Source organism: Agelaius tricolor, unplaced genomic scaffold (assembly GCF_023055355.1).
Source record: "Agelaius tricolor isolate 1412-34295 unplaced genomic scaffold, bAgeTri1.0.p SCAF_7, whole genome shotgun sequence".
Classification (NCBI taxonomy): domain Eukaryota; kingdom Metazoa; phylum Chordata; class Aves; order Passeriformes; family Icteridae; genus Agelaius; species Agelaius tricolor.
The window spans coordinates 35,211,954-35,222,801 of NW_027269267.1; the positions used below are offsets into that span (position 1 = coordinate 35,211,954).

Here is a 10,848-nt window from a genome sequence, read left to right on the forward strand (position 1 = left end):
CCATTAAACACATCCTTGCAGGTGAATTTATTCTAAACAAATTTCTTTTAAGAGTTCTCATTTGAATAATAGCACCAGACAGGAGTTAAAAAATCTATTCTCTCTGATCTCAGAGGTATCCAGTGATATAGTACATAGCTTGCTCCAAGGGCTGTGGCAATAAGTGAAACAATCTCATTAAATAAAAAATTCAAACTCACAAATTCCCCCAAAGCACCACAATAAAAGTGTCACAGCTTGTACAGATACTTGCAAGTGTTTATGGTTAAGACACAGTAGAGATGTTTTCATAGAATAAAATGCAGCTACTACTGGTTTTCAGCAGATCAAACATATGGAAAGACAGGCTTTCTCTGAAGACAGATCTCAAAACAAACAAATAAACAAATCCCAAATCCACACAATTTCCATTTAAAACTTGAATAGTTTCTCAGACTTTTTCATTCCCCTCCCCAAACACTTGGCAGTAACATTTTTTAAAGGCAGACATCATTTATGTATTTTCACTGCACTGCATCAGCAAGATACTTGGTAAATATGAGCAGTGCTCTTGCAGAGTTGTAATTTATTATTACAATAAAACTCTTGTTTTTGACAAGAAAGATTGCAGAGACCACAATAGCACAGAGCATCACTAGCTAGGTCTAATAATCTTTTAATGCTTACAGGCTACAGCTGGCATCCTCAAAGACATTAATTTGACTACATACCTTTTGTTTGATGCAATTGTAATATCTGTGGGGTAAGATAAACACAGAGGCATTTGCTAACCTTTCTCTATTGAGCGTAGTTTGCCACTTCCAAAAATTAAAAACATCCCAAAACAAATACCCACAGAACTTATCTAATCACTTTTAAGTGTATTATTTCAACATTTAGAGCTGATACTATAGGATCCTTAATTCAATTTAGAATAAAACATTACAAGATACAGTATCTAAAAGATAGAGTACCTTAGTTTGAAACAGGAATGAGTATGAAATTAACCAATTCAGCCATTACTGAAGAGCATGACAAACTCCCCACCATCTGGAATTTTCAATTTAGAAGCAGCAGTTCTATTCAACAAGCAAAGTTTAGTTTTCCACAACTAACTACAACAGTTAGTTAGAGAATGAAAACTACAGCCTCTGTTGTTAAAATAAGTAATTTATAATCAGCATGCCTAATCAAAGTAGCCCTCTTCAGCCTCAAAAATTAGGCACACTAAGATACTGACATTCATATCAAAATATTTGTATTAATAAATGGGTTAAGTCACACTTCATTCACAGCAAGTTTACAAATGCCAGTGCCTGAAAGGAAAAACAACACAAACCAAGTAATTTCCCAGACAAGAAAAAGAAATGAAAAGCCATATTGATGGTTTCAGATCACTTTTCTCATGTTTTCCAAAAAGTAGCATACTGGGGTTACATAAAAAAAGGTAAGAACAAGCTGGTCTACAGCAGCGAACAAAGGGAAAGAACCAGAGGACAAACAGACTGTGGGGGAAAATTGCATAGAAAACCACAGTTTGCAGTCTCTTTTCACAGAAAGTGAACAGACTCTTACCTGAAAATCCTCTTTTACAGCTTGTAGGTTATACGCAAAGAACTTCTGATAATGTTGGAAGAGCAGAGTCAATAGAATCGAGATGGCACTTGGGACTAGTAACAAACTCTTTGACAAAGGCGCTTTATCTTAAAGACAAAACAAATAAACAATCAAACCATTTTAGAGATAAGTCTTTCACATTCAAAAAGTGACATATTTAAACAGGTGACTGAAAGACATAATAGCAGTGATACCACCTTGACTTTTTAGCTCAACAACTTCCCAAGTTCTCAAAAACTTGCAAATAGATAGGAAGAACACACTAATCAAAGGAAATGTTTAGAAATATTAATGACAGTTAAATATTAACCAGACATTTTGTTTCCAACATTGTCTCATGAAATTGGCTACAGCTAAACCTAAGTTCTTTGTATCTACTGAGGTCATGTCCTCCTATACTGCCCTCCTAAGGCTCCATTGCATTTCAGGAAATAAAATAATCACTTTTTTTTCTAGCAAAATATACAAGCACATCTAGTTAAATATTCCTGTTTCCTTTGCCTTAGGGATTAAGATCAGCTTTCTCTTAGGGGCTATGAAGTAGGAACCACCTGAATAAATGGACTTTCTCACCACTGCACTTAGATCCACCATTCAAGGAATCATATCTAAGTCAATTTACGGGACACTCATCTTCCTTCCATTCAATCATTACAATTATTCATGAATAAATTACTAGATTCAGAATGTTTGTGAAATCTGCCTTCCCTCTAGGGGCATGACGTTCAGAAAGGACACTCATAAGAAAGCAGGCAAAGAACAGCAAAATCTGCAATACACATTTCTCATTTACTAAAATCTGCCAAATAGGATGTCCAGCAGGAGCATAGCCAGCAATTCACCCTAACCTGCTGGTGCAGTTGATGCAATAAAACAAACTCTTGCCCAAAAACTCAAGCCAACACAGAGAATCTGAAATATTATTTTTTCTATGACTTTTCTCCTTTTCACAGATGTAACCTGAATTACATTTACTTCCTTTCCAAACACATCAGCTATGGCACAGAATCCATTCATTTTCAGACAACTGTTTTTGCATGGTACTACAAAAATCCATAGTTCTGTTGTCATTCTTCTTAATATAATAAAAGGAGCAATGAGATTACATTAAAAGTACTAATGGGGAGTAAAAAGCAGGAACACAGCAGGAACAAAACTGCATGAAACAGTATAATACAATAAACATTTACTACCTGTACAGATTAAAGTATCATGAATGATTTTTTCAACATCTGCTGTGCACTAGAATAGTGAACTGCTAGAAAAAGCAGATGGCAACAGGCACCAAAGAGAAGATTTTAATTATGGCACAATCCCACTGCCATTGAAAATATGGCTCTTGCTACATAGTTTAAGCATGATCCTCATCCAAGTATTAACTGATGACATCAAGAATTACTTTGATGGGCACAGTTAGCTGTTCACCACCTTGAAGTCTGCAGTCTTCTGATGTTCACCATGGGAAGAAAACATCTCTTGTACTTAAAAGTATTAATTCAGTCACACCCATACCTTTTGAGTTCATTATTTAAACATGCAGCTTCCATTTAAGCAAGTATGGCCTTGAAGAACTATCCTTTTATAGAAATTAGGCAGTGACTTGGATCACAGATTGATGTTACTATGCTAAATATAAGCTCTACTTTTATGATTGCATCAGACACCAGTCTGGCTGATTCTTTTTTTTTTAATGCAAGAGAACTGTCCACATTTCAATCTACTATCTTTCCTTGGGTTTGTTTTTTGGTTTTTTTCCTCCAAAAATAAAGTCTATATTTTTTACACATACATTTTTTTTAACTATTCATTCCTCTAATTCAATTGGACTTTTCAAAACCATCTGAAGCCATCAGAGAACTGTACAGCACTGGGGAGAAAAAAAAGAAGTTGGAGCTTCCTGAAAGCTACTACACAGACAATGCACACGGATATTCATTTGAAACCTCAAGCAATACTCCCTAAGTTAACTTAGTTAAATTAACATTTCTTAATGTGAAAAGGTCAATTTTATAATCAGGATACAGATTTTTGATACTTGGAAGTACAGCCTAATTCAGAAGAATTGTAATAGTCACAACAGTACACATTTCTGAACCAAAGTTTGATAAAAATTGTTACTTTACTTTACTTTAAAATTGTATTTTAAATTTAAATTTTACTTTAAATTTACTTTAAATTGTTATTTTACTATATTTTACTAAATGCATTTACATTATTTCATTAATTTTAAGAAATTAATTAGTTCACAAGAACTAATTAATCCTATAAAACTTTTTACATAAGGATCACATTACCACAGACACACATGAGAACAAAGTCTCTAGATATCCCACCATGACTATATTTTTCTATACAGGTTTCATATGTAGATTTTACTGTAATTTTTTTATTAGAACATTTTTACATTACAGGTAATATACACTGAAATACTTCATCCTATCAAGTTAATTCCTAATTTGAATGCTTTCAAAAACATCCAACCAACAGAACCTTATCTGTTTTCTCCAAAAGTGTGAGCACACATTTTTATTAAGAGCCTCCTTTTAGCTTTCAGCTTAGACACTTTAAACCCTGATACTGGGAAAAATACTTTTTATAAGACACGTCATCAAGTGAAAAACCACAGAAGCACCTAACCCATGAATCTGATTGTCACCCACAGGAAACATCACATGAGTGATGGAAATTTCTACTCTCCAGCTTCTCATAATGCCATCACGGTTGAGAAGTTTATTCTTGTCTGGTGAACTTGAAAAATATAATAATGCATCCTCTGAAATTCTTTTCCAAGTGTTTCACTGCACAGTGTAGCAGTTTGCTTTATCCCTCAAGAGCATATAGATCCTTCTTGAGGACTGCTGTGAGGTCGTGGGGAAGGAACAATCTTCTTACTACTGTGGAACTCCTCAAGCATGTCAGACCAAAAATGACAACAATGCCAGATTTTGCACAATTGGGCATTCTGATATCCAAGTCAAATTCCTGACTTACAATGCAAAGGTAAAATTTAGAAAGCAGAATTCTAATCCAATGAATGTGCAAGCATGGATGAGATGGAAATAGTTACCACGAACAGACCACGGCACCAGTCTGCTGGCAGCACCAATGCGAATGTTCACCAGAAGGAGAAAACACGGTGTCTTTGTATCACATAGAGAAAGAAGAATGAAAGGATAAGCACTCATTTTGACCTTAAAAGTTAAAATATATCAAATACTGTCTTCAAAGATCTTGGAATAAATTTGCAATCCCACAGTGCTCCTTAGGTGGCATTTCTTCCAAACAATAGGCACTGGTGCTGCAACACATCTACTGAGCATCCACCTAAGTACCCAGAGAAGTGTTGGTAATAACCAGCAGAATACACTTTCAGTATGATGAAGAGCAAGGAATTAGCTTCCACTACAGATCTTTGCTTCTTCCTGGTGCAATAGAGAAGTTCTCCCCCAAAACTGCCCTCATAATCTCATAGGCAAGTGTCCCAACCTTCATGCTACCAACTGTGCAATGCGAAGCTGATCCCAGAATGTGACATAAGTGAGAAAACCACTTCTAAGCCTCCACATTCCACCCCTGCACTTACTACAAAGCCCACAGATCCTCTTCTTCCAGAACCTACTACTCTGCTGGTTGCCAGTGCCTCTTTTACAGTACAGAGAGTGAAGGACACAAGTGTCCATCTGTCACAAACAGAGGGGGAGGTTTATGGCACAACTGCCTGAGTTGCAGCTTCAGAAATCAGCACTGCACTAATGGCAAGAATGAGAAGATACAGCAACAGCTACAGTTTTTGAAATTATTTCCTGTCCCTGCCTGTTCACTACTCACAGATGAAGAGACAGCAGATGGGCATAGCAAAACAGGCAGCCAGACCAAGCTACTGTGGCAGAAGAGCTCTTGCAGAAACAGCTTCACCCCCTGGACTGCTACTCCAGGCTCAGGACTCAAGTGTTGACTTGGTAGAGGACCTCATTGCTGGTTGATGTGAAGTGATGAGCCGGCTGACGAGCAGCAGCAGCGGCTGCAGAAGTTCCAATCAGCTCAGGGCAATTTCTGTGGGGATCCCTACTGAGCTCACACCACAGCTGCAGAAAACATGCTGTGTAACAATTCTTTTTTTCCACTATCACCTGCAAATTTCTCAAACCCAGCTGCTATAAGGCAGGCATGTCACTTTCAATTGTCAAACAGACAATTAACTGCTGGGGGCTAATATAGAGGCACAAAATACCCACAAAACAGTTTTGAAATGCTTATGCACAAGATCTGTGAAGTAAGCCATAACTGATACACAACTGAATCCACAGTACTTCCCAAATGCACTTATGGAATCTGCATTTTGAGTGGTTGGTTTTCATGTATTAAACCATCATGCAGATATCAATCAATTGTATTCCAAGACCTGTCCAAGAACCTGCAGCGGGCTCACCAACCAGCAGTGATGTTCATTTGCAAGTGAAAACAGTAAGAGTATCACTGCAGGAACAGTTCTTCACCAAATGCTTCTAAATTCAATCCAGAAGCTGAGAGGTGAATAATATTAGTATTAAGAAAGTTAATAGAGAAACCTGTGATCATGCTTTAAATCTATTCTTTAAAGGTACAGGCAAGACTGTAATCAAACTACTTGCCTATACATTTACTGTTTAGAAAACTGCTAGGTGTAGCCTAGGTCACAAACTATTAAAAAAAAAGGAGATACAAAAAGAAAAAAAAAAGAAAACCTTTGTTTCTAAAAGCAGTACTTGAAATAGAAACTGAATCAGGTTGAAATATCAAAAGTATTCACCCCATTCAGTAAACTTTTCTTCCTTCCAACCAGACAGAGCTGTTACCATACTACTTTTAGTATACACTGACATATATCAGAAATATCTGATATGGCTACACCACAAGACCACGTGGAGATCCCCACACGAGCCTGAAACGAAATGAGCTAGCTCTGCAGAAGCAGAATAGCCACAGTTGTGGCCTTCAATGCTGTGCTGCTTCCAGGGCTCAGGCTAACCAGGCTGCACAGTGGCATGCTGTTGTACAAGCTAATTTGCTTTCCCATATAGTACTGTACTGCATAACGCTGTTATGCACAACTCTTATGTATTCAGTACATGCTTCATTTTTCCTTCAGTCATACCACAAAGCATTAATTTACATCGCTTTATTATTTTTCCAACGCCTCTGCACAACAGAGTTCAGTCCTGCCAGTTATGCAAGCAGAGGAGCACAGAGATCCCTTCTTGCCTTGGGGATTTTTAACAAATTGCTAGCTCTGCACTACAAGGTTCACAGAGGTAGAAGCCTAAGTTGCACTAGCGAGTTCAAAGGGTTCTCCTCACTCCTACTACAAGAAATAGCTTGTGTGCAGTAGTCAAAGTAGTCAAATATTTTTCAGATATAATGAGTGTATATGCTTTAAAAGATGTACTCAAATTTTACATTAATAATGACCAACTCTTTAAAGACTTTCCTACTAGACTCCTGTGCAGTACATAAACAGCATGAAGAATATTGGGAGGGGATAGTACAATGTCTGCAGAAAGGTTTCTGTTGGTCTAACTGGTTTAAACTGCCTTTGTAGTAAGGCCTTTGTGTCCTATAAGGAAAAACCTTCCTATGTACCATACTTTGCTCCTGAGATGCAGCCTCACGGCAAACTAAGCAGCACTACAGTAAAGCAAACAGCCAGGCCATTCACACACTCATGTGAGCCTTTGCAGAACTGCTCAAGTGTTTCAGCAGCATTGTACACGGGACAGAAGCTGCCAGCAGATTGCAACACAAGCAACCAGCCTGGGTCTGGTACCACAGCCCAGCTGTCCAGCACACCTAAAGCCAGGTGCTGCCAGGACGCCCTCTGAGCACACTGCAATGCCCTTTGACAAGTCAGCTCAGCTGGGTTAGTGCTCTGATAAGCCATCTGCATATATCTGCACTGTTTCTTACTAGTACCCAGAACCATGGTACTTTTCTCCAGAGCATACCAGCTCCTCCATTATTCCAGATAACAGAAACAGTTTCCACAGCAGAGGCAAACTATCATTGTCCTTTTAGAAGGTGGTGCCCTGTGTTTCCTGGCTTCCCTATCTCACAGTCGTACCACGTACCAGGTATGTTTATTTTTACATTTACATCTCCCCGTCCCAACATTATAGATGTTAATTAGTCTGTCAGAGGTGGCACAGCAGGCTGCAGGAGCCTTAGTGCAACCTGGCATGATCATTGTTATTGCTGCTGAAACAGGTGTCCACTTATTTTATTCAGGGTCACTGACACAGGTCCCATAGACCACCAACACTGCCTTCTGCCAGAGGTTCCCAAGCCCCAGGGGCAGAACACACACACACACAGTTCCCTGATACAACACCAGGCGCCAACTCATTAACTACCTGAACCATCAGATTCTGTGCATCACTGACAGAATCCCACACTCCTGCTGCTACTACAGCAACTTCTGCTACACACACAGAAACAACTCTGAGGGCACAGGGACACCTGAGACTGCCACAGTTGTGCCCTAGGTGAGCATATGTCACTGCACCTAAATCCATGCCTCTACGGGAGTTTGTCAGTGCACCCGTACCAGCCAAGTCTTACTGTAAAAACCCACTTTAGGTCAACAGTAAGGTCAGTAAGAACATTTGCGTATTTATTTTTGAGAAGGAAAAAAAAGTACAACACTGAGTATGGAGCTGTATCAGGGAAGGTTTAGGTTAGAAAGGTTCTTTGCCTAGAGAGTGACCAGGCACTGGAACAGGCTCCCTAGGGCAGTGATCACAGCACCAGCCTGACAGAGTTCAAGAAGCATTTGGACAATGCTCTCAGGCACGTGGTGTGATTCTTGAACTGTCGTGTGCAGGCCTAGAAGCTGGACTTGATAATCCTTGTGGGTCTTTTCCAGATCAGGATAGTCTATGATTTTCTTTCTGCAGAATGACATATTATCTAGGTTTTTTTCCCTACCACATATATGTTTCTTATGACAACCATTTCCCACTCATCCTTCTGATGGATCAAACCTGGAAAAACTTGTAAATACTGACCATGACTTTCCATCCATTCAGTCTAACAAGGATACTCTTCCTCCTCCATTCTTTCTCATAGAATTATACAAAGACACATGCCATTAAAAAGTCCCTCTACAGTATCTGTTGGGGGGCACAGGGAAAGATGAAAAATCAGGAGCTGCAAATCAAGGTACGGTATTATCAGATCCATCTGAAAAAGACTCCTCCTCTCTTTGGATTCCTCATACAAAATACAGCTACAACTGACATCCCTTTTTAAATGCTAGAATTATTCCCCCCTAGTCAGAGGGTGCTTTCACACTCAAATTGATTTCACAGAATCAATTACGTTAGAAAAGACCTCTGAGATCATCAAGTCCAACCTCTGACCAAACACTATCTTGTTGACAAGACCATGGAACTGAGTGCCACATTCCAGTCTTTTCTTAAACACTTCCAGGGATGGCAAATCCACCACGTCCTTGGGCAGCCCATTCCAGTATCTAATTGTCCTTTCTGTGAAGAAATTCCTCCCAATGTCCAACCTGAACCTCCCCTGGTACAGCTTGAGGCTAAGTTCTCTGGTGTTGTCCTGTCGCTGGTTACCTGCGAGAAGAGGGCAACCCTCACTTTGCTTCCTTCCAGGTACTTGTAATGAGTGATAAGATCACCCCTGAACCCCCTTTTCTCCAGGCAAAACAACCCCAGCTCCCTCACCCACTCCTCATAGGACATGCATTCCAGATGCTTCATCAGCTCCACTGCCCTTCTCTGGACATGCTGCAGCACCCCAACGTCCTTCCTAAATTGAGGGGCACAGGACTGGAGACAGTACCTGAGGTGCAGCCTCACCAGTGCTGGGTACAGGGGGACAATCACAGCCCTGCTCCTGCTGGCCACACTATTGCTGATACAGACCAGGATGCCACTGGCCTTCTTGGCCACCTGGGCACACTGACTCATGCTCAGCTGGCTGTCAACCAGCACCAGATCGTTTTCCTCCGGGCAGTTTTCCAGCCCCTCTTTTCCAGACCTGTAGTGCTGCCTGGGGTGGTTGAGACTCAAGTGCAGGAGCCGGCACCTGACCTTTTTGACCCTCCTACTGCTGGGTCTCGGCCCATTGATCCAGCCCGTTCAGAGAGCTCTGCAGAGCCCTCCTGCCCTTCAGCAGACGGACAGATGGACACTCCCTCCCGTTTTGTAAGGAGCACGCAGTTAGTCAGCAAAGCTTTGACTTAGCATTTGTCCTCGCCTGCTCTTAGGACTGTGGTGCCCAAGTCCACACCGCAGCCAGGTCAGCTCCTCGCTGCTGCTTCCAGACGCTGCAGAGTCTGTGTCCTGTAAAACAAGCTCAGAGCCAGCCCCAGATACCTGCCAAGTCAGTTCAGGTAGCACCGGGACACGAAATTATTTACATGTGCCGTGCAGAGCTAGAGGCACGTTACATTTGCCTTATCAATAAACTGGATTTAAAAAATAAGTTAAATTTCACATTTAGAAAAGAGGGGTTGTTTGCGTTTTCTGATACGTATCTTGGCACGGAGATCTACATCGATGCATGCAAATACATATAAACACACAGAGAGACACGGACAGGCAGACACATACACAGGCAGACACACAGACACAGACACACCCGCGGCTCCTCCCGCCGTCACGCAGTTTAAAAGTCCAGCCAAGAGAGGACCGAAGCCAGCGGCTCCCCCGGGGCCGACGGCGGCAGCGCCGTCCGCACTCCCACCCCTGGCCGCCGCCCTCCCCGGACCGCGGCGGGGCCGGTACTCACAGAACCCGTTGGAGCCGGTGCTGGTGAACATGGCAGCGGCCCGGCCCGGCCCGGCCGGCGGGCGCGGCTGGCGGAGCCCCCGAGGTCGGGCAGCCCCTGAGGAGCCGCGGCGGGCCGGGGCCGGGGCCAGGGCCGGGGCTGGGGAGGGCTAAGGCGGCCGCGATGGGCCAAACGCCGCCGCCAGGCGACCGGGCGGCGCCCCCTGCCGGGCCCGCCGGGCGAGCGGGGCCGCGGGCGGCGCTTCGGCGTGCGTGTGTTATCTGTAATTACTCCTGTCTTCAGAAATGGGGAGAACTTCTCTCCACTGAGGGCGGCAGAGCACTGGGACAGGCTGCCCAGGGAGGGCATGGTGCCTCCCTCTCTGGACACATTCAAAACCCACGTGAGCACTTTCCCGTGTCACCCGCTCCCGGTGACCTTGCCTTGGCTGGGGCGTTGGACTAAACGATCTCCAGAAGCCAC

At 42.2% G+C, this 10,848-nt stretch overlaps 1 protein-coding gene across 3 annotated transcripts in view; it reads right to left on the reverse strand.

Moving 5' to 3' along the window:
• Positions 1-10,595, reverse strand: part of UBAC2 (UBA domain containing 2) — an 89,736-nt gene extending 79,141 nt beyond the window's left edge. For 2 of the 3 annotated variants that reach the window (XR_011679755.1, XM_071430913.1), the window contains exons 1-2: positions 10,387-10,588; positions 1,555-1,682 (exon numbers count right to left, since the gene is read on the reverse strand). Coding sequence is in view for 2 of the 3 variants with exons in the window: in XM_071430913.1 (XP_071287014.1) it covers positions 1,555-1,682; positions 10,387-10,417 (159 nt within the window). In the remaining variant the exon portion in view is untranslated. Of the gene's footprint in view, positions 1-1,554; positions 1,683-10,386 lie in introns of all 3 variants that reach the window. The other variant, XM_071430914.1, reaches the window with a different exon arrangement.
• Positions 10,596-10,848: the final 253 nt, after the last annotated feature.